Source organism: Mustela nivalis (assembly GCF_964662115.1).
Source record: "Mustela nivalis genome assembly, chromosome: 16".
NCBI classification, from domain to species: Eukaryota; Metazoa; Chordata; class Mammalia; order Carnivora; family Mustelidae; genus Mustela; species Mustela nivalis.
In genome coordinates, this window is record NC_139035.1 from 23,337,308 (window position 1) to 23,365,047 (window position 27,740).

Below are 27,740 nucleotides of genomic sequence, written 5' to 3' on the forward strand. Positions count from 1 at the left end.
AACTTTCTCTGCCCTGAAAACAATCTCTGAGTAAAAATCAAGCCTTTATCTCCAATTACACTTGACATGTAAAAAGCAAATTCTGAAAACAAAGTCAATGTTTCACAGCTCATCTATACACTGGTGGCTCCTTTGTTTAATGTTTATACTAAGGAGCAACTAAAACAACACATTGGACTCAGAGGGTCCTTTCAAGAGACAGGGCACGCCTGATGGAAACCTTTCCATGGTTTCCCACACCCCTGAAGGAATGAAACAGGGCACAGGCCCAGGAGGCTGTGTACTTCAGAAATCGGGCTTCTCTATACAGGGCAGGCCTAGCTCACTCTCCCCGTCTTCCACGTGGGTTCTGCCTACCTCTCACCCTCCTGACCCCCTGGGATTCGTTCCTGCTCTGATTTCTACTGTAATTCATTGACATCATTCCTAACACACTTGGTGCTTCACAGTTTTCTTCTGTTGGGACCATCTGTTCTTGAGGGGACTCCCAAAGCCCAAATGTCTACTGAAGACCAAACATGAACTCTCCCTACTCCAGCTGCCTTTTCCGAGCTTTAATACCAGTCCTTCTGATATGCTTGAAAAGCAAACAGCCTGAACTGTATCTTAAAAAGATCACTGAAGTACACAAGGCTGCAGCCTCCCACCAGTATTCAAGTTCACAGGACAAAAGGTGGCACAAACAAAAATGCGACAAACCAAGTAAAAACTCAAGAAAGTCTGCTTCATTGTCTAGTTGGGGTTTATGATGCTGGATTTCTATTTCAAAAGTTAAAAAACTGGCTGTCTGAAGAATAATAATCAGGTCCTTGGTCTCCTCCACATCTGTACAGTACTGGGCTAAATTAAGATTTGTAATGCTTTACTTCTAAAGAAGCTGCAGGAATGGGCTGAACTACTAAGTATACAAAAAGAAACTAAGAATTATCCAATGGAAACTTCTGGTAGAGTCACAACCTGGAATTAGCCTTTTGGAGGCTAGTGAGTAAGTGCAAAGGTCTTACTCATCAGATACCATGAAACAGTCCCTGTGGAGGTTTAAGTGGGAGCAGGAGTCTTTTTCTGTCCCCTAACAAAACAGACAGGAAGCTGGAAAAGAGAACACTGAAAATAGCTTCAAAGAAGGGAAAAAAAGGAGTAAGAGGAAAAGATGATACATCGATACTTATTAAAATCTTTATTCACTTTTTTCTTCTTTTTCAGAATTGAAACCCATAGAACACATTAGAAACCTGGGTGCATATCTGTCCTGTTTGGTATCTTACCAAGCCCAACCTCCTGCTGTGTGACAGCTCTGAGAGGAAATCTTGGCAGATCAAAATCGAGGGTAGCGGTTCCTACACCTCCCTTTTGAGCAAACTAAATTAGCTTCCCAGTAAGTTACTCCCCAGCTCCCCTGCTTACACTTTGTATTTGTAACACCTTAGTTCCTTAAAAACCTGTGGCAGTGGAGTAACCAGCCCCTGCCTTTTCAACCCAGGCTGGATGCATTGAAGGGAGAGAAACTGGTCTTCCCCTGGACGATAGGTTTCACGAAGTCAGGTCTGTCTGGCTCCTGCGTGTGCCTGGCCACGCCCAGCTCTCCAAAGGTGCCCAGAAAATGCCGGCTGAATGGTCTCTCTGTGACTTCAGAGCCATTCACAGAGACTGAGGAGAGACCCATTCACTAGCTTCAAGTTCTTCAGCAACATAAGTCAGTGTTTCCCTGTGTCAAAATAAATACGTTTTTTTCTCTTGCTACAATAACAGATATGACTATATACATACATATGCCTTTACTCATGTTTCCTGAAGCTCAAGCTCAAAAGATCACTCCTACAGGACAGCTCAGTGACAGACGCGGTTTTTATCGCCACTGAGGTGTGGTCACTTACAGTCAAATAAGAAAGGGACCATTACGAATGGACGCTGAAGGAATATGGGGGATGGGAAGGGAAAGCCAAAAGTCTTTCTTCTTTTCTTTTCTTTTCTTTTTTTAAGGAAAAGAAAGATGAATTTCCTTGGAAGAACTTACTGTTCAGGAGACACTAAAAAATTGACATGTACAGGATTCATCCTTCCCCAAATAATATGCAATAGATGTACCTGAATTCTTCCATTTCCTCCTTAAATTTCATTTGATATATTAGTCCTGAGTGCAACAGGGAGAAATGCCTTATTAATATATTATCGAACAATACTCTGAGCAAATCACAGATCCTGTCTATTAATTTGTTTTGCACAGAAAATTATTTACACCCAAACCCACAATAGAGCCTCATATTAAAGAACAATTTAGAATAAAACTTCTATACCCATATTTCCCCATTCAAACTCTGCAATAGACATATTTAAGAAGTGGGAGGAGGTAAGGAAATGGCATTCAGTTCTGATTTTCCTAGTTTGATAGTATTAAAATGTATCCCCTTCTACCTTTAGATGTTGACTAGGCACACCCAACCTAGGACTGACCAAGACCACTTCTAGTGACTTGTCTAACAGTGCTAAAGAAACCACAAAGAGGACACAGTGAAAAAACTTAAAAAAAAAAAAAAAAAAGAAAGAAAAGGTATCAGCCTGTTTTTCCAACAGAATTTGGTTTTTGTGACTTTCAGGGCTATAAGCTTTTGGTTGGTTTTCTCTAAGATTAACTTAATCCAATCCTGATTAGAACATAAATCTATGTTCCAAGAGTCCTGTGACACCACCCTATTAGTAAACGACATTAAACATGATAGATCTGAACACCTCTTAAGATCATGAATTTTTAACAGCAGGAAACAGAATGAACTCATACATTTTCTGCCATGTTTTGAAAAAAGGATGGGATATTTCTTCCTGCTTGTTTCCTTAGCAATATCTTCTGCTTTCAACATTAGGAAGCAAGCTCCCAGTTGGAGAACAAGTCTTACCCATTCCACTGCGCCACACAACAGGTACCATGTGTCTGCAAAGACACTGGGCCATCATTTGGTTGAACCAACATAAACCCAGGCGAGCCCACTGCCTCCCACCGTCTCCCTCCAGCCAGCTCCTTGACCCTCTGGGTGAGCACCATCCACGATATTCTCCAGCTCAGCTATGAATCCTGCTCGATGCACACAATAAATGGTCCTACAACTGAAATCTAAGGCCTCCTTCTGTTAACACCATTTCAGTGTTTTGTGCTAACACCTGGCTCCTTAGACTCAATACCTTCTTTTAGAACTCAACCCATTCTTGTGGATGTCTCCAAACATACTTACAAAGTACAAAAGCATCCTGACCTCAGACTGTTGTTAATAGTTACAGGCTGCCCAGCTGCCTTTCAATGCAAGAACAAGGACCTAGATTCTAAGCTGTTTTTGAAAGGCTGGCTGCCCCACACTGGTCTCCAGAGGCTGGCACGGCATTTGCTCCCTCACACCGTTGAAACAGCAGCCTCTGCCTGACAGAAGCACAAGGCTGGACCGGCCCCTAGACAGGATGCAACGGCTTATAGGTCTGGGAGGCTCTGCAGGAACACAGACCAAGCTGAGCCTGGCCTTCTGTCACTACCGGGACAGGGACAGGGACAGCGGCGCTCCACCACCAGTTCTGAACACCCGATGAAATTAAACGAAGAAATCAGGGCTTGACATAAACCAAAATCTTAAGGCTCTTCCTGGTAACCTCCTTCGTTTTGAGGCTCAGAGAGCTTCAACTCTTTGTTCCCAGTCATCGGCATGGCCCACATCACAAGACTGGTCCGGCCACCAGCAGAACGCGTGGTCGGCTGAGCGCGGGAGCTAGCTCTTCCCACGAGAAAGGCACAGACAGGAACTGCCAATCTCTTGGGAACAGCAGCTTCGGTGACCGAATGCCTTAAAGGCTGAGGTGGAAATCATTTCAGATGAGAAATTGGGATGGTGGAGATCGTAGGCAACTTAACTCTCATCAAGGTGTTAGCTCAGTTTGCTTTGTTAATTCAGAAAGGATTTGCCTGCTTTGGGCAAAGGGAAAAAGAAAAGTCTCCATGAGAGCATCCTGCTTGGACAATTTGCGGGCTAACTGGGATACCACTGTGAGCACACAGATCCACTGAGGTTCAAGTCCTATTTGCTTTCTCTACACACGTGGAGCTCAAATACCGGGGGGTCTCTTCCTCCCTCCTCTAAGAGCTCACGGAAAGCACTATCAGCCAATCGCTTAAAAGCCCAAGCATCCTTCCTGCTGCTGTTGTTCCCGCTAATTCGATCCTGAACATGTATCCCTGCCCACAGAGCATGCTATCGGGCTCAAGAGGCCCAGTTTCCCCGGCTGCCACTCCGCAGGAGGTGGTCAAATTCCCAGCTGGATCGGTCCTGGTGCAAAAAGGACTCCAGAGATGGCCAAGGGTTTTCAGAAATTCCATCGGGGTGGAGAAAGGATTCTAAGGATGAACTCAAACCACACACTCCAGAAGCAGGCCCAGCATTCACCTCTCCGCACGTCCCCCTCTATCTGTCCCGTGGCATGCGAGCGAGGACCGACCAACCAGGAGGCCCGCCGCCGGGAAGTTGGGGGGTCGGCGGGAGCGCTCCCGTGGTCTGAAACCTGTCATCTTTGCCTTCGTTTCTCCTACAGAAGTCGCCAGAGGCATCCAAGGCCACCCTGCCCCCCATCACCAGAGCTTTCTGCCGGCTGTCTCCGATCCCCCTCATCCCGTTCGGAAGTGATTGTGCTGTTTCTCTAGCTTTGTAAAAAGGAGTCTCGCTTATTCTGTGGAGCGGATTACAAGTGGGAGAGAGGCATCCTGTCCTCCACCAGCACGGTGTCCGCCCCGAACTGGTCAGTGCACTGCTTCACCGTGGCCAGCACGCTCAGGAGCCGCTGCTCCGCGGCGTCCAGGTGGGGCTCAGACAGCACGGGGGCGATGGGGTCGTGGGCCATGGCCGACTTTAAGGCAGACTTCAGCACGCCGTTCTTCAGGTAGTTCAGTCTGTTCCAGGTGGACACCCGAATGCTGGAAGAGAGAGTTGTAAGGGAGATGACGTGAAACCTCTTACTGTCAAGAGGAGTTTAAAGCCTGCTCGGTGGGCAAAAGTCAAGAAATAATTATGTAAGACGTTTCAACTAAGGAAAAAAAAAAATCTGTTTCCAAAGGACCTCTACATTACCACATTTTGAGATTTTTTTTCTAGGTAATTAATTAGAGGTATATGCAAAGATTTATCAATGTTCACTCCAATGTGCAACTGAATTTGTAACAGGAAAAATGTGAAACAATACGAATGTTCATCTATTCAGAAACAGTTAAAAGTATGGCTTACCCATTCAAGGAAATACCATGCAGCCATTAAAAACAGTTCTGGGAAATTTAATGGCTTGAAAAATACCCATGATATAATACTGGGTGGGGGGAAAAAGTTGGTGGGAAAAAAGTTTTACTCCAAATCTATGGGAAAAGAGAATGTGTGTGTATGTACACACACACACACACATATATAGCCAGACATACACATACAGTTAGAACGAAGTCACTATGATGTTAATAGGAGTTAGCTTTATATCTTAGTAGGTAGTTTTAACTCTCTTCTTTCCATGCTTCTGAATGTAAAAAATTCCTACCAGCAATATTATAACTAAACTGCAATATCAATATTATAATCCTATCCACTTCCTGTGGGTAATGAGAGGATTACGAGGTAGGCACAGAGGTCTGACTCTGCAAGAGGCAGCCGGGTCCGCATCTACTAACAAAGGAAGAGCGACCTTTGGACAAAGCACAGAAGGGGCAGACAGGCACAGAGGCGGTACGATTTTACTATTCTCAAGTCCACGACAAGCGCCCCCAGCATCAGAGCCTCCCCTGTGTAACTAAGGCCTCACTTGTCTGCCTCTCAGTCCCACACCCATCCTCCTGAGATGTATGCCCTGCTATGACGCAGAGAATTCCTGAAAGCATCTCTCCAGTCCAGCTTTCTCCGAAGCGGTCACTGGAGGGAAGTGCAGACACCTCAGGCTACTGCACAGGTGGGTCGATAGTTAGGGAGAGCAGGTCATCAAACGGTGCTCTGCCCTGGTCCACACTGCCAGAACGAGCAGGCCCTCTTGACATGGAAACCCGAGCCCCGAAGACAGGCCCTCACACATGCCCTGCCTGTGACAGAGGCGGTTTCTCCTGAGCTGTCCCTCCCTCTGTTGCCCTGACCCCAATGCAAGTCACTGCCAGAATGTGCATCCCAGAGGGCTGCTTCCTGCTTGTGCAGGGCCTGCAAACTAGCCAACTTCTCTGCTATCCCATGAACTAAACTATCCTTCTCCATGGAGGTCCACACCCTAGCCTTGGTGACAAGATTCTCTTCCAAGTTTGTCCTTCCTTGGGTACCCTCTCTCAGCCCTTTTATAGTTATGCTTGTATCAGAGCTTCTTTATATAAACTTTCCCATTTATTTTTTTGAATTTATTTTTAAAAAATTTTTATTAACATGTAATGTATTTTTTGTTTCAGGGGTATTTTTTGTTTTTTTTGTTTGTATTTTTTGTTTCAGGTCTGTGATTTATCAATGGTCTTACACAATTCATGTACTCACCATAGCACATACCCTCCCCAAAGTCCATCACCCAGACACCCCATCCATCCGACCCCCTTCACTCCAGCAGCACTCAGTTTGTTTCCTGAGATTAAGAGTCTCTTATGGTTTTTCTTCCTCTCTGGTTTCATCTTGTTTCATTTTTGCCTCTCTTCCCCTATGATCCTCTACCTTGTTTCTCAAATTCCACATATCAGTGAGATCATATAATTGTCTTTGATTGACTTATTTCACTTAGCATAATACCATCTAGTTCCATCCATATTACTGCAAATGGCAAAATTTCATTTTTTGATAGCTGCATGGTATTCCACTGTATATATACACCACATCTTCTTTTTTTTTTTTTTTTTAAAGATTTTATTTATTTATTTGTCAGAGAGAGAGCGAGCGAGAGCGAGCACAGGCAGACAGAGTGGAAGGCAGAGTCAGAGGGAGAAGCAGGCTCCCCGCAGAGCAAGGAGCCAGATGTGGGACTCGATCCCAGGACGCTGGGATCATGACCTGAGCCGAAGGCAGCTGCTTAACCAACTGAGCCACCCAGGCGTCCCCACCACATCTTCTTTATCCATTCATCTGCTGATGGACATCTGGGCTCTCATAGTTTGGCTATGGTGGACACTGATGCTATAAACACTGGGGTACAGGTGCCCCTTCAGATCACTACACTTGTATCTTTGGGGTAGATACCCACTAGTGCAATTGCTAGGCACAGGGTATTTTCAACTTTCTGAGGAACCTCTATACTGTTTTCCAGAGTGGCTGTACCAGCTTAAACTTTCCCATTTAACCTACTGTGTCTTTTCTAGCTTCTGACTGGATCAGACAGATAATATTATTATTACAAAAACATCTTCCTTCATAGATGTATGTGGTTTTTGACTGGCCATACTACTGCCTCCTATTGATGAAAACAGTTAAGGGGCTCTTAGGGCAACACTTCCTGCGGAATATCGTACTGCTGCTACTAAAAACAGAGGCCAGAGAAACAGCCTGGCTGTGATGAGGGGCAGTTAGATGGGATCTGAGGGTCTCAGGCGGTGAGCTCAAAGTAGGACACGGTGCTCCCACATTTTTTTTCTGTGTGGCTCTGCAACGTGCAACCCAGCAGATTCTTAAGGCTCTCCTTCAAACTGATACCAGCCATAATGCTTTGAAAAGGAGCTCCTTAGATCCCGCTCTTTGATCTCATTTTGATTTGCCTTCTAATTTCTTTGTTCTTGAACACAGACTTTAAAAAAAATACAAGGCTAAATGCCTCTGAAAAAGTTACCTTTGGCTTACACACTTTCAGACTGAGATCTGCAAACCACAGGTGGTCTGTGGGCAGTGAGAGGACTTCGAACCCCAGGGTGAACATGGTACAGGGGCCAGGGATGCAGACTGTACTAGAGTCCTGGTGGGGAGAGGACCGTATCCCGATATTAAAACAAACACGAATATGTATTGAATAGACTGAAAATTTCTATTCATACAAAATTTGAAATGACTGTTGAGCTCCAGGGGTTCTGGCCTGGAAAAGCATGAGAAGCATTTGCTCAGGTCTTAGGAAGTTTTAAGGCCTGGAAAACGGATGTACTGTTAGGTGAGCCTGGAAGATGACACAGGCCAATGTATTTGCTGTGAGGAACTTACATGCAACACTGATAGAGGGGGGCAAGAATGCTTCTCTCATCCAGCGATGGGTTCCCAAAGCTGAAAATTAAGATTAAAAAACTTAGTGAATTACTTAGTGGCTCCAGTTGCCTTCTTAGCATCAAAGCGCGAGCAAATTCTCTAAGACAACCCAAATGTGATCCTAGATAATTTCATGCTCCCACGGCTCAGATCACTTAAATTAAAAATAAACAGGGCGTGACCAATCTGACACAGGATCCCTAACAGTCTGTACTGCAGCATCAAACAACAAAGGTCCTCATGTACAAGCTTCCTGTGTCCCACTGGCTATGGCACGGTGCTGAAGCAGAACCACGGCACATGGTGTGGAGCCCATGGGCCACAGGGAGGACCCAAACCCCTGGAGGTTTTACGGGCACAGGGGGGAAAAGGCTATGCCCACAGTTCCCACTAACACACAGATGGTCGTCACTTGTAACAGGTTGTTCTACCTCGAAATCACCAATCAGAAAAGAGCAGGATTATCCTTTCCCTACAAGTAAGTATAGCCAGATTCAAACAGGACAAGCAGCTCACGGAGGCTGAGAAAACGGTGATTCAAAGCATCTGTAAAAATGACTTCAGCAGTAATTCAGAGGTACACGAGAAGTGGTTCTGGAAAAACTCAATCTTCTACTTCTCTCCTGGAAGCTCAGCCTTAGCTGGAAGGTCTGGGAGCTCTGAGCACAGTGCAGCCCTCCAATAATTAACAGCTAAGGCAACTATTTCCACAGCACACACAATCATTTAAACAAACACACAAAGATCATTTGTATAAACCAGACAAATTTTTAGGAATGCATGTAGCACTGGCCTCCACCGCTCTGCTGTTGTGCCGGCCTCCGTGCTCTGCAGGTGGCAGCCCCCTTCATGGAGCATGAGGCCCCGGGGCTCGGGGTAACACAGGGTGCTACCAGCAAGCGCCCCTTGGGCGTTCTTTGCTGAGGACCCCTGGGTCTCAGGTGAGCCTCAGCACCAACGTGGGACTGACCCACGTTGACCAACGACCTAGAGCCTGGACGATTCTGGGCTCCAAGGAAGTGTTCCATTTAACACTTATTAAATGTAACTGCATGAAGTTCTGAAATGAAATTCTGTAAATGAAATACTGAATCGGGCACCATGGAGAATGCAGGGGGCACAATAAAAATATAATATGCTCTTCAAAGAGCCCATGCTGAAAAAATTAAGGACCATCCATTTATTCAAAATAAATAAGACTGTCTTAGTCAAGATAAAAGTAACTTGTTTTTATGTATCAGAAGGAACTATTCTTCTTACGATCACAAAAAGTCTGGGCCTAGACTGCCATAAATATAGCAAAACATCCTATCTAACTGATATTTAAACTACATGAACCTTTGGATAGACTCAATTTAACAGGAATTAAATTTCATGTTCTATTAAATATGTATTTCTCAAGACTCTAGACACCATAGTCAAGGAAGAATGACAGAAGAAAGACCTGGGCATCCAGCTGTCTGTGTTGAGAGTCAGTGTTAGACTCCTGGGGGAAAAAACCCCCACTTTTCCATTATTTAAAGTCCTCAGAACCCTGAGGGCAGAGGGAGTACGAACCCTGAGCAAGATGGAAGGACGGGTGCCAAAAGCAAAGACCCTGACCAGAAATGGGAAGGACACCTTCCATCCACTGTATCCTAGACATTTCCCGGGATGTCCTAGAAAATGTCCTTCTTGTATACACAGAAAGCCCTAACTGACGAGGATGGTCCTATGGTCCTACCTTTTGGCATTATCGAGAAGGATGAGCATACTGGCACCTTCGTCATCTTGAAAACTCTCATAGTGATGGCGGTCCGCGTTGCCGATCAGGTAATCAAAGACAGCGGTGTCAATGATGTCCAAGAGGCGTGGGCCCGAGTCATAGGGGGACGTTTTCTTGACAGCATCACAGTAGCTCTCGTCGTACTCCCACCTAGAGGCAAGGAGCACCCCTAACATTACAGAGTGCCAGCACTGTACCTGGCTCTGTTTTGTTTTGAGAGAGAGAGAACGCAAGTGTGGGGCAGAGGCAGAGGGAAAGAGCGAATCTCCAGCAGACTCTGTGCCCAGCAAGGAGCCCCACGTGGGACTTGATCTCACAACGCTGAGACTACAACCTGAGCCGAAATCAAGAGTCCAACATATAACCAAGGGAGCCACACTGGTGTCTCTGTAGCTGGCCCTGTTTACAACATAGAGAAAAGATGTCCTTGCCTGGCAGGTTTGCTCCCAGACCCACCTCCTGGGACAGAACAAACTGGAGGTTTGTGGGAGCACTCACCTGGCCAGTTTGCCCTCGCGGTATGTCCTGCCCCATGGGTGTCGGTGTTTCTGCAGAGGCCACACATCTGGAAGCCAAAGCGTGACAGATCCCTCCATCGTGTCTCCATCAGCACAAGCTGGCTCTGTTTCTCGGCAGTAATAACACTTCCCATAGAAACAAGTGTTATTTCCTACGGGACAGAAAGGAGCCAAAAACACTTAAGGGAAAAAGGAAAACTCCAAATTCCCCCAACAATGTAGAAGGGAGTAGCTAAGTGAATAGAACCTGCAAAAACAATGATCCTGAATGATATCTGAACATTTATTTATTTTCTGTACATGTTATAAAAAAGCATACAGTGAAAAAAAAGTCAAAGGGCAGAAAAGGATGTATATAGAAGTCTCCTTGCCCTTGGGGCCCCACCACCCAGTTCCCCTCCCAGGAGTCAAGCGGCATCACCACTATCTTTCTGAACTCACTCTAAAGTCTACGGCCATACCACCCTGAACGCACCCGATCTCGTCTGAACTCACTCTAAGGAAAGTCATGCCCCTCCTCTTCTGTCAGGGCCGACACTTTGGCCAGAGCACCCAGGGGAGGGAAGAGTGGTCCCATCCAGGGACAGGCTCGGGCTGGGAGTGTGGGTACTGGGGGGGGGGGGTGCCAAGCAAATAAAGAAATATATTGAGGATAATGGAAACCAGGTTTCTCACAGAGGGAGAAGATTAACACACAGAAAGGCAGAAAGCCAGAATAAATCTTGTGGTGTTGAATTAGAATTGGACTGCAGCTATTGGTTGGAACAGAGATACAGAAAAAGACAGATATGTGTGTGTGTGTGTGTGTGTGTGTGTGTGTACGGCTTTCCTCCCTCTGTCCCTCAAGAGAGCCTGGAAGCATTGACAACCAGTAAAAAAAAAAAAAAAAGGCAGTAAACACCCAGCACTCACATATTAATTTCTAAATATCATTTTACTACTGTATTAAAGGGACTCAGGGCTCCTTGGAGAAACTGGTGACTCTAGGGCTGGAGCAGAGAAAGGGTCTTACTGCTATGCCAGGGTAAAGAAGCACTCAGAGAATGACGGGGACATTCCAAAGGATCTACAAGACAGTGTGTAGGAGTTCCTGGGACAGCGTGAGCATCAAAATAAATAACAGCAAATCATAACTCTGACTCAATTAAGAGTCTAAGAGTTCATAGTGATATAAACAAACAAATAACTACATAAATGTGGGTCACACGGGGAGAGTTCTACCCTTTAATAGACTGGTGACTATTAAGTCTAGAAGGAATGAAAAACTAGCAAGTAACTATTGGACAACTATCACAGTAGCAATTGATCCAGGCAAGAGTCATCAATGAATGCTATAACTGGTGGGTAAAGGCTTGATGCAGGTGTAATATTTACATAGTTCTAGACTATATCATTCCAAAGTATCCTGTTAATAAAATACTAACTGGACACTAGAGAAACCTTACAGAGACTTACCATCTTAATCAAAGGATACAAGTTAACATCACCAGTAACGGGCCACGACAGCAAACCCCCACCGCGTGCCTCCTGACAGGACATGCCAAGAAGGGCACAAGAGCACTTCTCTGGTGTTCCCGCCGGCATGGGTAAGTCACGAGCAAACGTCAGACACACTCAAATAAAGGCATACTCTATAAAGTAACCAACTTGTGCAGTTACGAATGTCAAGGTCATGAAAAAATAAGGAGAGTGAGGATTTGTTCCAGATGGACAAAGACTAAAACGACATGACTACGAACACATGATGTGATCCTAGACTGAGTTCTGGACTTCTACAGGGCATTACAGGGACAAGTGGCAAAATCTGCACTCTAGGGCCCGTGGGTTCGATGCGGGGCTGCATTGTGCGAGGTCGGTCTCTTGCTGCTGATGACTGGATGTGGGTGTGGAGGCGTGGGCCCTGGTGGTTGGGGGTACTGACGTCTTCCCACACCTGTGTGAGGAGCATTCATGTCGCACACTGTTCTCAAATGTGTTAACAGTCCGAAGGTGTTAACAGTTAAGGAATCTGGGGGACTCTGAACCGTCTCTGCAACTTTTATACAAATCCAAAATTATCTCAAAATAAAAAGTTTAAAAAACAAAACAACTGAAAAAGCTTAAGTAATGCTTTTTTGGCACTCCATACCTATTAAATATAGCCATCAAAAGAGCGGACTTCCTACCTATAACCCCCTCACATACTCCTTAATGACTGTTCTGTTCTCACACACGTGTCCCTGAAGAGATGAGCAGCCCTCAAGCCTCTCAAGTATTTCTAACCCCAGCACAGCACACACTCCACACCCAACCGCAAAGCTGATTCTGTCACTCTTCCATCTTAAAGACGTTTTTAGGTAAAGAAAATTTGAACTAATGGAACAATATACCACATATATAATGTTCATAATTATAAAAATATAAACTTATAAATTTAATTTGACCCCAGCAAAAACAGCAATAGATCTTTTAAAGGGTAGGGAACCTGACGTGGGGCTCGATCCCAGGATCCTGAGATCAGGACCTGAGCTGAAGGAAGACACTTAACCGACTGAGCCACCCAGATGCCCCTGAATAAGATTTTTTTTTCAATTAATTTATTTTTATTATTTTTTTTTCTTCCTGTCATTTTTCTTAAAGATGATTTCTAAGGTTACAAGGAATAAGAAAGAACTGCTAGCAAACTCTTAAATAGCAGAGAGAGGGGACTAATCTTACCAGGTATCAAAACATAGATCAACTCAGTAACAGATAAGAGAACAGAAAACCCAAAAACTAAAACACATAGAAACAAAAATTTATTTCAGTGGGAAAAAAATCCCCAACCAGTTAGAGCCATACTTCATCCCACATACTAGGATAAATTCTAAACTATGTCAAAAACTTAAATGTGAAAAATAAAACTATAAAAGTAGTCAAAATAAAAAAAGGTGGAATTCTTCCATAATCTCTGAGTGAGCAAAGCTATGATTCACAATCAGGAAGTCTCTTAAGAAAAGATGCATTACATTAAAAATAAACAAAAATGTCTGTAAGGCAAAAAAAAAAAAAAAAAAAAAAAAAAAAGAAAAGAAAAAATACCATTATCAAAGTCAAAAGAAATTAAAGACCTGGGGAAAAATATTTATATCACAAAGAACTATTCTCCCTGTGTATGAGCTCCTATACCTTGAGAAGACCAGAAGCAGAGCTGAAAATGAACAAAGGATACAGAAAGACAGGTAAAAGAAAAATACAAAGGGCTCTTAAATAAAAAGCTGTTACGTGTGAAACAGACAAAAGCCAAAGTTTGGAAACACACCGTTGATGCCGCTGGTGGAACAAAGGCATTCTCCCACGTCACCACCGGCAACGTGAACTGGTTGAACATTCATGGAAAAACACATATGCCCTCTGACCCAGTGCTTTCACTTCTGGATATATGTGATCATGTCTGAAGTAACATATGTTCACATTAATTCTGGGCAACACTGGTTGTAAAAACAGGATTGGCACTTGTATGTGTAATAAAGGTCTGGTTAGATGAACTACGGTAGAGCCATACGACGCAGCACTTTACAGCTGGTGACACAACAGAAGAATGAAGACGCTCTTAATGTGATAATAGATTTCCAAGATCTGTTAGGTAAAAGATTAGGTGAAAGAACAAGATGCAGAAGTACGCAAATTGTGACATACGTTTCACAGAATGGCAGTTAAATAAAAATATATATTCCTATTTCGTACCAAAAGGACAAAGAAATTACCAATAGAAATGACCACTGGGAGGAAGGAGGGAATGGAGGGAGAAAGGAAAATTTTGCACTGCAATCTTTCTAATATTTTTTAAAAATTTTGAGTTAGGTGAATGTATTACTGATTCAAAAAGCAGTTAGAAAACAAAGCAAAACCCTGCTGGGTGCAGGAAACCTGCGCACACATGACAAAATCCGAACTCCTGAGTCTGGTAAGACCCTTCAGTAAGTGAACAGAGAATGTGTGATGGTTGAGTGGGAAGCAGGATCAGGTTTCTGGGGTTAAAATATGGACCTTCACCAGTCATTAGACATAAGACTTTGGGCACATGATCCTAACTCTCTAAGCTTTCTCTGTAAAATGGGTATCAGTCCCCTACCACTGCGTTGTGAGGGGTGAGATAATCCACAGGAATGCTCAGCACAAAGCCCGACACAGTGTCAGAGACCAGTCAATGCCGGCTATTTATTATTAATAATCTCACTCCAATCTCTTTCCAGACTTCAATATCTAATTTGCCTAGGCTCTGAAACTTTTCTCATTTCCTGGATTTTTTAACTTTTATAACTGGCTTTCTGATCACCCTGGTCTCTGTGCTCTTCTTGGATGAATCACCACCTCTAATAACCAAATCTAACCCTCTAGCCCAGACTTCTCTCCTAAGCTGTAGACTGTCTAAAGCCCCTAAATGACTCGTCACCATTCACTTCTGGATGCTCCTGTCACGGTAAGACTCTGTAGCCAATTTCACTGTGGAGAACTGCATTCTGCGACTCCAGCTGGGCACCCTACAATTCTACTCAACGCTGACACTGTCTACCCAGAGGAACCGGTCCCAGCGGTTGAAGGCTCAGTCCCACGAGACTATGCCCCACTTCAGAGGCCAGCTGTAAGCCTGGGTTGTCACCTGCGCTTCTGACTGGCTTATATATCAGGGGTCCATGAGCCCCATCTTGGGGTTTGATTTGCTAGGACAGAAGAATATATGATGGGGAAAGGACAATTTCTTTAGTAAATGCTGTTGGGAACACTGGACGGTCATATGCAGAAGAACAAGAACTATCTTACACCACAGACAGACATTAATTCAAAATGGACTGAAGACCTGAACATCAGACCTGAAACCATAAAACTCCTAGGACACACCAGCAGTCAACTCCCCGACGTCAGTCTGGGTGATGAGGTTTTGATTTTTTGGATATGATACCAAGAACAAAAACAACAAAAGCGAAAATGAACAAGTATGACTTCATCAAGCTAAAAAGCTTCTGCACAGTCAGAGACCATGGACAAAATGAAAAGAGGCTAGTACCCAAAATATAAAAAAAAAACAAACTCCTACAACTCAAAGGCAAAAAACCAATCTGATTAAAAAATGAGCAGAAGATCTGAATACACATCTTTCCAAAGATATACAAGTGCCAACAGTTGCATGAAAGATGTTCCACATCACTGGTCATCAGAGAAATCCAAATCAAAACCACAATAAGATACCATCAAACATACAGACAAATAGTGCTGGTGAGGATGTGGAGAAAAGGCAAGTCTTGGGTACCACTGGTGGGAATGTGAATTGGCATAGTAAGGTATATATCATAGTATGGTAAATGCTATGGAGGTCCTCAAAAAACTAAAAAAATGGAACTCCCGTATGATCCAGCAGCTCTACTTCTAAGTATCCGAAAGAAAAAAAAAAAAGAAAGAAAAATAAAAGAAAACACTTTAACTCGAAAACCTATCTGCACCTCCATGTTCACCGCAGCATCATTTATGACAGCCAAGCCGTGGAAACAAGCTAAGTGTCCGCTGATGAGTGAGTGAGGATGTGCCATATATGCACAATGGACTATGACTCAGCCATAAAAAGAATGAAATCTTGCCATCTGCAACAACATGGATGCGACTTTGAGGGCATTATGCTAAATGAAACAAGTCAGAAAAAGACAAATACCATATAATCTTATATGCAGAATCTAAAACCAAAACCAAAACCAATGCAAAACCAAGTTCTTAGATACAGAGAGAAGTCTGGTAGCTGCCAGAGGTGGGTGAAATGGGTGAAGGGGTCAAAAGGCACAAACTTCCAGTTAGAAGATAAATCAGACCGGAGATGTGAAGTACAGAAATGCGCCTATTAAGTTAGTAGACCATAACGAAAGTTGCTATGTGAAAAGATCGTAAGAGTTCCAATCACAAGAAAAAAATCCCATAACTATGTATATAATGACAGATGTTAACCAGACGTTGTGGTAATCATTTCACCATAAATAAAATTTCAAGTCATTACGAAGCACACCTGAGACTAATTTAAGTGTTCAATGTCAATCACACTTCAAATAAAAAAAGAAATGGCCAGGGAGGCTCACAGGACTCAGGAAACCAGTTTACTCACTGGTTACTAGGTGTATTGCAGAGGACACATTTCAAAAGCCCAGTGAAGACATACACAGGGCAAGGTCTCAGACCAATGAGCTTCTGTCCTCATGGAATTTGGGGCCTGGCCGGCGGCACATGGAAACATCCTGCTTCACCAACCTGGAAACTCCCAAACTCCGTACTATTGGGATTTTTATGGAGGCTTTCTCCAGTAGGCACGATCTATTATAAACTCTATTCTCAATCCCTCTCCCCTCCCTGGAAAATGGAGGGTGGGGAGCTGAGAATTCCAGGCTTCCAGCTACGCTTGTCGTTCCGGTGACCAGCCCACACAGAGCCTCCTCATTAGAACAAGAGATACTCCCCGTGCTCTTAAGGCTTAGGAATTTACCAGGGTTTTCTGAGCTCTCCCTCAGGCACCGGGGGCAGAAACCGGTATATATCTTTCTTGTTATTTCACACAAGAAAACAAAATGTCCAAAATTTGATTCATGATCTTCCTCCTCTTCATACATTCCTAAGACAGCTGACAGCTTTGTAATACACTGAGTCATCCAATTCAGGAACTGGGAGTCATTCTTAATTTTTTCCTTCTCTCTCAGTTGTCCCACTCAGCCCAAATGTTCACCAAATTCATTCCATTCTAATTGCTGATCATCTCTTAACGCTTCCTACCGGCTGTCCGTGATCGAGCTATGACTCGCCCTGTATATGCACAGAGTACGGCGGCCACCACGCGCTCCTAGCTCTCACCCCACCCCCGTCCCAATGCAGCCTCCACGACACTGCTGTGGCTGGTTTTCCAAAATTCCAATCTGGTTTTCTCACGCTCCAGCCCTTTTAATGGCCTCCCAGTGTCTAAGGAAAAGGTCTCCACTTCTAAGCCTGGTGCACGAGGCCCGTTGGACACCGTCCTGACCACCTGCCTTTCTCTTTCACCAGCCCCGAGCCTCCCTTCACTGTAGCTCAACTCCCCTGAGCTTGCCACAGGCTTCTCTTGCTTCTCGTCACCCCTGTCTACACGCTGCCCTCACCTGAAGCAGACTTGACTCTGGAGCCTGTGCACTGGATGGGAACAAAGTCACATTATTTTCATTAACAACTGTTTTATTTTAAAGATTTATTTAGTTGAGAAAGAGAGAGCACACGCAGGCGCATGCAGGAGCCGGGGGAGAGGGGCAGAGCAAGAAGGAGAGAGAGTCTTAAGCTGATTCTTCACTGAACATGGGGCCTGATATGGGACTCAATATGACAACCCTGAGATCATGACCTGAGCTGAAACCAAGAGTCAGATGCTTACCTGACTGAGCCACCCAGACGCCCCTTTATTTTCATTAACTTCTATGTGAAACTTAGTGTTCCTTCAATTAGGACAGTAGGAAGCAAACCATGGCGGTATTAACATTACCGGTGACTCTTTCGCCGGAAGAAACCACAGACTTTTCATATCATATCAATCATTCTTGCAAAATATCATTTATACTGTCTGAAATTATGACAGTTACTGGATCACTGCTAGATCTGTTATTTAATGTGTTAAATAATAATGAAGCACAAGCTTATAGATGGCAAGCTTCGAATTTTTGATAACGAAACTAGATTTCAATATTATTGATTTCATTTGTAAAATTCTATGTATTCAAATGTGTGCCTTTAAAAAACACTAATCTTTTTTTTTTTAAAGATTTTATTTATTTATTTGACAGAGACAGAGATCACAAGTAGGCAGAGAGGCAGGCAGAGAGAGAGAGGGAAGCAGGCTCCCTGCTGAGCAGAAAGCCTGATGTGGGGCTCGATCTCAGCACCCTGAGATCAGGACCTGAACTGAAGGCAAAGGCTTAACCCACTGAGCCACCCAGGCGCCCCTAAAAAACATTCTTTTTTTTTTTTTTTTAAAGATTTTATTTATTTTATTGACACAGAGAGATCACAAGCAGATGGAGAGGCAGGCAGAGAGGGAGATAGAGGGAAGCAGGCTCCCTGCTGAGCAGAGAGCCCTATGCGAGACTCGATCCCAGGACCTGGAGATCATGACCTGAGCCAAAGGCAGCGGCTTAACCCACTGAGCCACCCAGGCGCCCCCTTTTTTATTTTTAATTTTACTTATTTATTTGAGAGAGAGAGAGTGAGAGTGGAGAAGTCAGAGGAAGAGCAGACTCCCCACCAAGCAGGGAGCCCGATGAGGGACTCGATCCCAGGACTGCAGGATCAGGACCTGAGACGAAGGCAGTTGCTCAACCAACTCAGCCACCCAGGCGCCCCCAAAAAACACTATTCTAAGGAAAGATCCCCAAGCTTCTCCAGCATACCAAGAGTCTGTAGTACAAAAAAGGTTGAAAGTCCCAACACCTAGGACGTTCTTTCCCACTGTACCGCCCTGAGGTAGTGCTACTCTCCCTTTAAGACCTGAATGAAACGCCACCTTCACCAGGGAGCCACCACCCTGACCTGCACATCTCCCCTTTCCGTCCATGCCGCCACGGGCCCTCTGTACATGTCTGGCTTCCCCATCAAATGAAGTTCCTTGGGGGTAGGGAGGTGTCATTCATTTCTAGATAGTTCAGAGCCCACCACACAGAAGGGAAATAAAATTGTGTTGAAAGAATATTAGCAGATGAAATATAGATAGTCTGAAAATCCAGTTATGAATCCTGGCTAAGAGTAGCTACATGACTCAGGAAAGTCTTCCAACTCTTCTGAGATTTACGTGGGTAAATCTCCCTTACTCACTGCACTCTTTTGTCAAGAGGATCAACATAAGGTAACTGTTTGAAAGTGCTTTGTCAAGTTGCAAGGGTTATGCAGAATTTGGTTGTTTTATCAAGTTATCTAATATTTTTAAAAACTGATGGGGCACCTGGGTGGCTCAGTGGGTTAAGCCTCTGCCTTCAGCTCAGGTCATGATCTCAGGGTCCTGGGATTGAGCTCCGCATCAGGCTCTCTGCTTGGTGGGGAGCCGAGTCCCTCTCTCTCTCTGCCTGTCTCTCTGCCTACTTGTGATCTCTGTATGTCAAATAAATAAATAAAATCTTAAAAAAAACAACAACAACCCAAAACTGTGCTAAGGTCAGCTCATTATTTAAAACCTATCTCCAGTGCAATCCCTCTATCTGCCTTAATTTTTGTATACCCCCAAATTCAGATGTTGAGCTCTTAATCCCAGTGTGGTGGTATCTAGAGGTGGGACTTTTGAGGGGAGCACTCATGTTGGGATTAGTGTCCTTCTAAGAAGGACTCTCTGCAAGACATAGCAAGACAGTGGCTGACTATAAACCAGGAAGAGGGTCCTCACCAGAACCCAAGCATGCTGGCACCCTGACCCTATACCCCACCTCCAGAACTATGAGGAATAAGTCTCTACTGTTTAAGCCACATCATCCATGACGTCTTGTGATGGCAGCCCACACTCAAACACTGAGTGTGCTGCAGGCTGTATCCAGAAGCTCATTCCCCAAAGGTACCAGTCTTGTGTACTTCCAGGTTTTTAGGCTCTCGTTCCCATGATGACTTCCTATTATTTTGCCTCATGCCCTTTCCTTTTGCTGCCGGGGTAGCTCTTACTGATTCTTCAATACTCAGCCTAGTTGCTAATAGCCTCCTCTACAAACTTTATCCTGGCCTCTCCGACCCCCACACTCGGCACCATGTAGGAGAGTGAACCTGTGAGTCTCCAGAGAGCGGGGCTCTGGCCTACTCTTCTTGACCTCCTCTCATCCATCAGAAAGTCATGTCTACCAGAGCACAGAACTGGACCAGCAAAAGTAATTAGAAAACACATGAAACAAATCACTGACACTGTTCACTTTGGGTTATTTGTAAGAACAGCTTAAGCCTTAGCCCTGTAGGTTTAAATTCTGAAAGATGACTCCGTCACAAGTCCTTTAAATATCCAATTTCAGGGGCACCTGGGTGGCTCAATGGGTTAAAGCCTCTGCCTTCGGCTCAGGTCATGATCCCAGGGTCCTGGGATCGAGCCCCGCATCGAGCTCTCTGCTCAGCAGAGCCTGCTTCCTCCTCTCTCTGCCTGCCTCTCTGATTACTTGTAATCTCTGCCAAATAAATAAATGAAATCTTAAAAAAATATATTCAATTTCACCTCATTTCAAATATAAATCCATTCATTCTAGCAAAGCAAGGTGAAATTCATCTGGCAATGTCTGTTTCAACAGTCATATTGTAACGCGGAGCACCGTGTCATTGAGAATGTCACCACGATGAGGCTGAGACAAGAGACCATGGCACCTCTGACTTCTTCCCATTCTCACCGTGCCCACGAGCAGAACAGGAGTGAGAATGTTAGCTCAGATGCCTGACCTCAGAGTGAGAGAACAGAGCACAGAGGCCAGGGACCAGAGTCAAGTTCATGCACAGTGGGTTACAGGCTGACCCTTGCGGGTTAGAAGGCAGTGGTCATCTTCCAGGCCCAGATCCAACCTTCCAAGGGCATTTCTGACCCTCTTTCAGAGCTGCCTTATAGTTCCCTCAATTCTAAGGAGACAGTTCCCAAGAAAATACATGTATATGAAAAATCCACCAAGTCAAAGATACACATACAGTAATGGATTTAGGCCAAAATCTGAGTCTGAGATTTACTTTAGGATCAGGCAGAAGAGGAGGCGCCTGGGGGGCTCAGTTGGTTAAGCCGCTGCCTTTGGCTCAAGTCATGATCCCAAAGTCCTGGGATGGAGCCCTTTATCGTGCTCCCTGTCATCGGGCAGTCCCCCCAATTCAAGCTTGTGTTCTCTCTTAAATTAATAAAACATTAAAAAAAAAAATAAAAAGATCAGGCAGAAGGAAACAAAGTTATTACCTATTTACACTATCAGTAAATGACCTCACTTCCTACCTTCACACAGCCAAGTACATGTCAGGGAAAACTCTCACTTTCTGGCCACCTACCTACCGTTAGGATCCATATCCCCCAGTAGCCTAAAAACAAGTGGCCCAATATGTTTTTGTACTCCCTTGAGTTCTTCAATTCTTTTTTTTTTTTTTTTTCCTAAAATTTTACCTATTTATTTGACAGACAGAGATCACAAGTAGGCAGAGAGGCAGGCAGAGAGAGAGAGAGAGAGGAGGAAGCAGGCTCCCCACAGAGCAGAGAGCCCGATGCGGGGCTCGATCCCAGGACCCTGCGATCATGACCTGAGCCAAAGGCAGTGGCCTAAGCCACTGAGCCACCCAGGCGCCCCGAGTTCTTCAATTCTTAAAAGTCACAAACCAGCTTACTCAATGATGTCCCACTTAACTTTTTAACTACTCCCCTAGTTAAATGTCCTCTATAATCTTACCTACGGTTAGGAAGGTGCTCAAGAGCTGCTCCGTGGCAACGGGCTTGATCTCTGTCCGTAGATTAACAAATCTGCCAACCACCAAGGGGGCGCGACGGAAACCCAGAATCCTGGTTTGGGAGGTTGAAGAACAAAAGAGAAAAATCTTTGGGGGGTGTATTTTATAAAGAAAATATATTGCTGATTGGTAGGTATATACATGTATATTTCTATTTATACATGTTTAAAATTTTTTTTTTTTTAAGTAATCTCTACCCCCAGTGTGGGGCTTGAACTCACAACCCTGAGATCACAAGTCCCATGCTCTACTGACTGAGCCATCAAGATGTACGTAATGTATTTTAATATGCACTTCAGCAAAAAGGGTGAGGCAAACCTAGCAAAATGAGAGCAACCGTTAAACTTGGGGAATGAGTATATGGATTCATTAAACTATTCTAATTCTTTAGATATTTTTCATAGTAAAATTTTTAAACAAATTTCAACAAAGCATTAAAAAAACAGGCTTAAACCTATACATGTGTTCAAAGCTTTGGATAAAACAGCACATTGGCAGAAAACTATACAGATTAATCTAAAAAGATAAACCCAGGGAACAACTAAATACAGGTATTTGAAGATGCTTCTCTCTGATGGTCTAAAAGATCAACCTAATGGTTGAAAAAAATCATTTTTATAAAAATGAATTTTCCTGGCTACAAAATACACTCACTGAAGTAATGTTGGAGGAGGCAGGATTTGGACCACACAGAAAAGTTACAATGAAGAAAATAAAGATCATCCATAACTGCACAGCCCAGAAATAACTACTGACATTTTGGTATATGAGCATTTTTTTCCTTTACACATGTATGTAGACACACACAAACACATTCTTGTGTATAGACACACAATTGAGATTATACAAACACAGTTGGGTATCCTGCTTTTCACTCATTATGAGCCCTTCCTCATGTCATGATAAAACCTTTCCAAACAGCTACATAAAGGAATAATGCATTGTTCAGGGCTGCTGATGGTCTTAAACTCAATCTTCTAAAAGCCACAAAAGTAGATCAACAGATGGGTCAAAATAACATAAAGATCGAGAAAGTCTCCTGTGGTCAGACAAGTGGTTAAATCCTCGTGTGGCGAAACAGCAACCCAGAGCAGAAAGGAGCAGGAGCCGTGGCTGGTAAAGAGAGCGGGGAGGTCCTTTTTCTCCCCACTGACCACCATCAGGACAACCACTAGCAGCCAGTCCAGTGCCGAGGGGCCATGTCGTGGGGGCATGTGAGCCCGGCTGGGGTGGCAGTTAACAAAAGGGGTAGGGGGCCTGGCTATAGAAGAACTTTCAGACTCTGAGGGAGGTTTCCCTTTGAAACGCAAGACCTCCCAGAGCACAGGTCATGCACTGAAACATTAGTAGATTTAATTAACATCAAAGGGAGTGATTTCTGTACAAAGACTACAAAGACTACTTCACTCTAAGTTAACAAATAGGTGTTGGGGTGTGAAAAGATACGGACATGTTAAATTTTGCTAATAATGGCTGTGGAAAAACAAAAATCACTAAGAATGAGGTATCCCTTTACATATCTTAGATGAACACAAATTCGTGTGCTGGATGAAATACTGGTATATGAAATATTGGTATCGGTAGGGGAAAACAATCTTCACGTGCTGCTGGTGTCTGTCAACTGGGACATCAGGTTGGGAATGAAGAAAACGAGGAAAAAATGAGCTCTTGGAAAGACTGATGCTAGCAGGCCTTTAAGTGAGGAACAAGATTTACCCAATTCTCTACCGCTAGGTCTTAAAAAGAGGAAGTGAAAAACTCATGGTATTGTGAACACTTATTTAACTTTTTCCATTATCACTGGATATTTAGACTGCCACTAGTTTTTCACTACTGAAAATTTCACGCTACGGCTAAGATCCTGGATATATGTTAACTCTGAATTCCATTATTTCTCCAGGTACTTCCTAGAAATACATTCTTAAAAATATCTTCAATATTGGCGTAAAAAGGTAGTTACTCATCTAAAGGCCAGGAGCATTCAGGTTTCCGATATATAATGCCAGAGTTCTTAAAAAGAAAGAAGGAACTGATTAACAATGCCACAAGCTGCATCCAAATCTCAATGCATTCCTTCCAATATAGTACTACCTTTTTTGTTTTTTTTTTTAAATCTGGCCATTCTCAGCAGAAGAATCCCATTGTTTCAAATGGATTTTTTGTTGTTGTTGTTCCTGGTGAGGATGAACCACCACCCCCCCGCCATATTTATTAGCAATTGATCATTTCTATTCAGTCAACTGTGCCCTTAGATCATTTCCTATTAAAGTTTTAGCATATATACAGATTTGCATAAACATTTATATATTAAGGTTGCTAATGCTTGGATTACATTAGATTCAAGTATTTTCTCCTACCTTGCTTTCAAATTTCATTTGATGTTTCCTGACATTGGAGTTAATTGTATTTAGCTGTGTCTGCTGGAATAGCTTTTTCTTTGCAATTTTTCAATTATTGCTTTTATGCCTAGAAAATCCTTCCTAATCCAGAAAAGAAAAAAATCACCTTTATTTTCTTCTGGTTTCCTTTATGTATTCATTTAACAACTATTGTGAATAATTCTTCTAAAGTCTGTCAGTATGCCTGGACAAAGGAGCTGCTCAGAAGGGCAAGTGAGCTACCAGACGTTCCAGTTACCAGGCTCTTGGCGAGGCCTGTGCTGAAAAAATACTAATTTTCCTAGTTAGCTTACATATTTTGAATTTATAACCGTTTTGCTTTTGGAATTATTCTGGCTACTAAAGCCAAGCATCTCCTGTGTGAAGGATAATAAAATTGATTATATATGTCATGCTGTATGCTTCTAGAATAAGTGAGTATTACTTAAAACAAAAATAAAAACAAAAAAACCAGCACTGTCAGGCCCCAGTTAATGATCAGTTCAGTTCAGGGACTTGAGTTCCAGCTCTGGTTTTCATCCTGCCATTTTCTTTACCAAGAATATCTTCACTCATGGTGCCAGAGGGCATACCAGAAGGAAATGATCTTAAAAAGTGGAGAGTGAAGATATGTACTCAGGTTTTCCGAGAACCACCCAGATTACGAAGGACTCGTGCGACTTTAATGGAATCCGTCAATCAGCTACCTCGAGTAGGTACCAAGTCAAAGTTATGAGTTGCTCGAAAGAGTCCACAAGTCCTCTCCAAGATGTTTTTAAATGGAAACAAAGCAAAGTAACCCTCCAGGATGACACATACCTGTCCAAATGAAAGGCTGCTACCTCTGCATTGTGTCTATCATAACCAGCATATGGCTCCCCTTCTACCACATAGTCTCGGTTATACCTGCAGAGTGAACGGGAAGCACAGATGGAGAGTGAATTACATCGGCACCGCACGTGACAGCACAGCAGAAGTAAACACGCCTGACTCCACCCTACGGAGGGCTTCCCTGCCAAAGTGGAGCGGGGCTGCGGATTCGGACGAATCTGGAAGAGGGGGTAAAGATGAAGTGGAGAAGGAACCTAGATTTCTCTATCTGCTTCAGCAATCACTCTATGAATAGAACACACAAGACGTTCTTTCTACTCCTCTGAAAGACTTTCCATGTAGTCTAAGTAAAACTCAAAGGTCGTTTTCTGGAAGGCAAGGACTATCTCTGTATCTCTACCATGATGTGAAGCCTACAGTTGGTGCTTATTGAATGTTTGCTACCATTTTTATTAGACTGAACTGAAGAAATGAAGGGAACCCTATAATCAAAATGTCTCTATTACCAGAATGGCTATGGCAAGGTTTATAAGAGAAGTTTAAATTTCTTGGAAATAAATGGTCTTCATATGCCTCAGTGTTTGTTTAATGAGTAGGCAAAGGTGCATTTGAAAAAATCTGTTTGACAAACCATCCTCTTTTTCTCTGTTTACATTTACAATGCTATAGTGGCAGGGATCCCAGACTGGCACAGGAGCTAGGCATATAGTTCTGTCATCACCTGTCTGGGTAACCTTGAGCAAAACTGTTCTCTTCTCTGGGTCTTAGATTCTTCTTTTATAACATACTAGGGGCTGGACTAGGTAGCAATTTCCAAGATCTCTTTCATCTTAAACTCTACGCTGATGATTTTTCCATCACATGCATGACATCAACAAAAGATAATCAAAACTGGCATATTTCTTTCTACCAATCATAAAGAAAGATACCATTTAATGATTAATTGGGAAGAAAGAAGACACTAAAGCTGCCTATGACCACTACTGTTTGCCTACATTTCCCTGAATCAAAAGACCTATTACACTTTCCAGGCAAGTATAAAATAGAAATGAACGGAGGCCGGAGGGAAGAGGAGCTGCTCCACTGGGGACACATGAACTGGGGAAGTGGGTGACGGTGCTGTCAAAGGCTGTGAGCTTCACTGTAAATGATCTTGGAGTCAAAAGTGAAACAAATCATGCCCACAAAACAAATTATCAAGGCAAAGTGACAGAACACTTCTGTCGGAAGACAGCTGTGCATCACCCCCTGGCTGGAAGGCCAGTTTCTTCTTAGCATGGTCAGTACACTCCAACGTCGTTTCTCATTTCTAGTGTCAAAGCTTTATTCAGACTACCTAGGATTCCACTGGCTGCCTCCTGAAAAAGCCTCAATTTTTAAATAGAACTGCAGCAAAAGCAGACACTATTAGAGCAAGTCTCTGTCCAACACAGCTGTAGGCTGTCCACAGAGCTGGGGGACAATCCTGGAACACTTTCTGCGCCGGGGCTCCAGCGGAGCCACAGGGACATGTGTGCACTGCGCAGTCCACTCCTTCCAGTAAAAGGTTCAAGAGTTTTCCAATACCCCGAAAGGCAGCTCAGGGGTGAAATGTTAAACCCTACAGGAATCCAGGGACATTGCGGGTGGCCTGGAGGGGGAGGGAGGGAAAGAAGAGGGAAGATTCGAATAAGAATCAAAGAGCTGGGACGCCTGGGTGGCTCAGTTGGTTAAGCAGCTGCCTTTGGCTCAGGTCATGATCCCAGCGTCCTGGGATCGAGTCCCACATCGGGCTCCTTGCTCAGCAGGGAGTCTGCTTCTCCCTCTGCCTCTGCCTGCCATTCTGTCTGCCTGTGCTCGCTCTCTCCCCCTCTCTCCCTCTGATAAATAAATAAAATCTTAAAAAAAAAAAAAAAAAAAGAATCAAAGAGCTGCAGCCTCCCTGGCTCCCTGTGGGCTGTGTGAACTGTGGCGAGTCCCAACTCTGTGTCTCACCGCTCAAAGGAGCAGCTGGCCCGGCCGGACAAACCTCCAAGGTCCCTCCTAGCACATCCTAGGATCACTCCCTTATTTCTCCCCACTCTGAGGCCTAAATTGCTATCTTGTCTTCCCACCATAACTAGTCTTGGCCTGTGAAAGCCCATCTACCTCCAGAACGCCGACAACTACAATGAGGGAAAAAAAAAATCACTTCTCTAACGTAAGGCAAAAACATGCGAATATAAGCATCACTGTCTGCCTATAAATCCCACCCACCATGCACATCTCCTATCTCTAACAGGAGGACATGGCCATTGGGGCTTCAGAAGCCCAGAAACCATGAGCGGCTCGTAGAGAGGGGTGCACGTGCCGTCTCAGCAGCTGGGACGCAGAGCCTCCTCTCAGCAGAGAGTGATCCATCTTAAGTCACTGACAGAGCAGCAAAATTCATATAGTAACTGCCAATAAATCACTCCTATCCTTCTGGTGAAGGACATCAGCATCTGACCAAGGACATTAATTTGTGCTTACACTGGAACTAAATAGCCTCGGAGGCCCCCAGGGTCAGAATAGCAATTTGCTAGGCGTCTCGGGGCCAGAGTCAATTTCTACAAGCACTGAAATGTGGACCCCCCCTCCTCCACAGCCAGTGACGGTGCCG

The 27,740-nt window shown here is 44.0% G+C and overlaps 1 protein-coding gene across 14 annotated transcripts in view; it reads right to left on the minus strand.

Moving 5' to 3' along the window:
* Nucleotides 1-1,162: 1,162 nt before the first annotated feature.
* FAM20B (FAM20B glycosaminoglycan xylosylkinase) overlaps nt 1,163-27,740 on the minus strand; it is a gene marked incomplete at its 3' end in the record, with an annotated part of 43,955 nt that continues 17,377 nt past the window's right edge. For 12 of the 14 annotated variants that reach the window (XM_082704111.1, XM_082704099.1, XM_082704108.1 and 9 more), the window contains 6 exons: nt 25,109-25,195; nt 21,854-21,963; nt 10,453-10,624; nt 9,913-10,104; nt 8,148-8,207; nt 1,163-4,942 (listed from right to left, as the gene is read on the minus strand). In XM_082704111.1, the coding sequence (XP_082560237.1) occupies nt 4,711-4,942; nt 8,148-8,207; nt 9,913-10,104; nt 10,453-10,624; nt 21,854-21,963; nt 25,109-25,195 (853 nt within the window). Of the gene's footprint in view, nt 4,943-8,143; nt 8,208-9,912; nt 10,105-10,452; nt 10,625-21,853; nt 21,964-25,108; nt 25,196-27,740 lie in introns of those variants that run through there. The other 2 variants (XM_082704103.1, XM_082704104.1) reach the window with 2 other exon arrangements.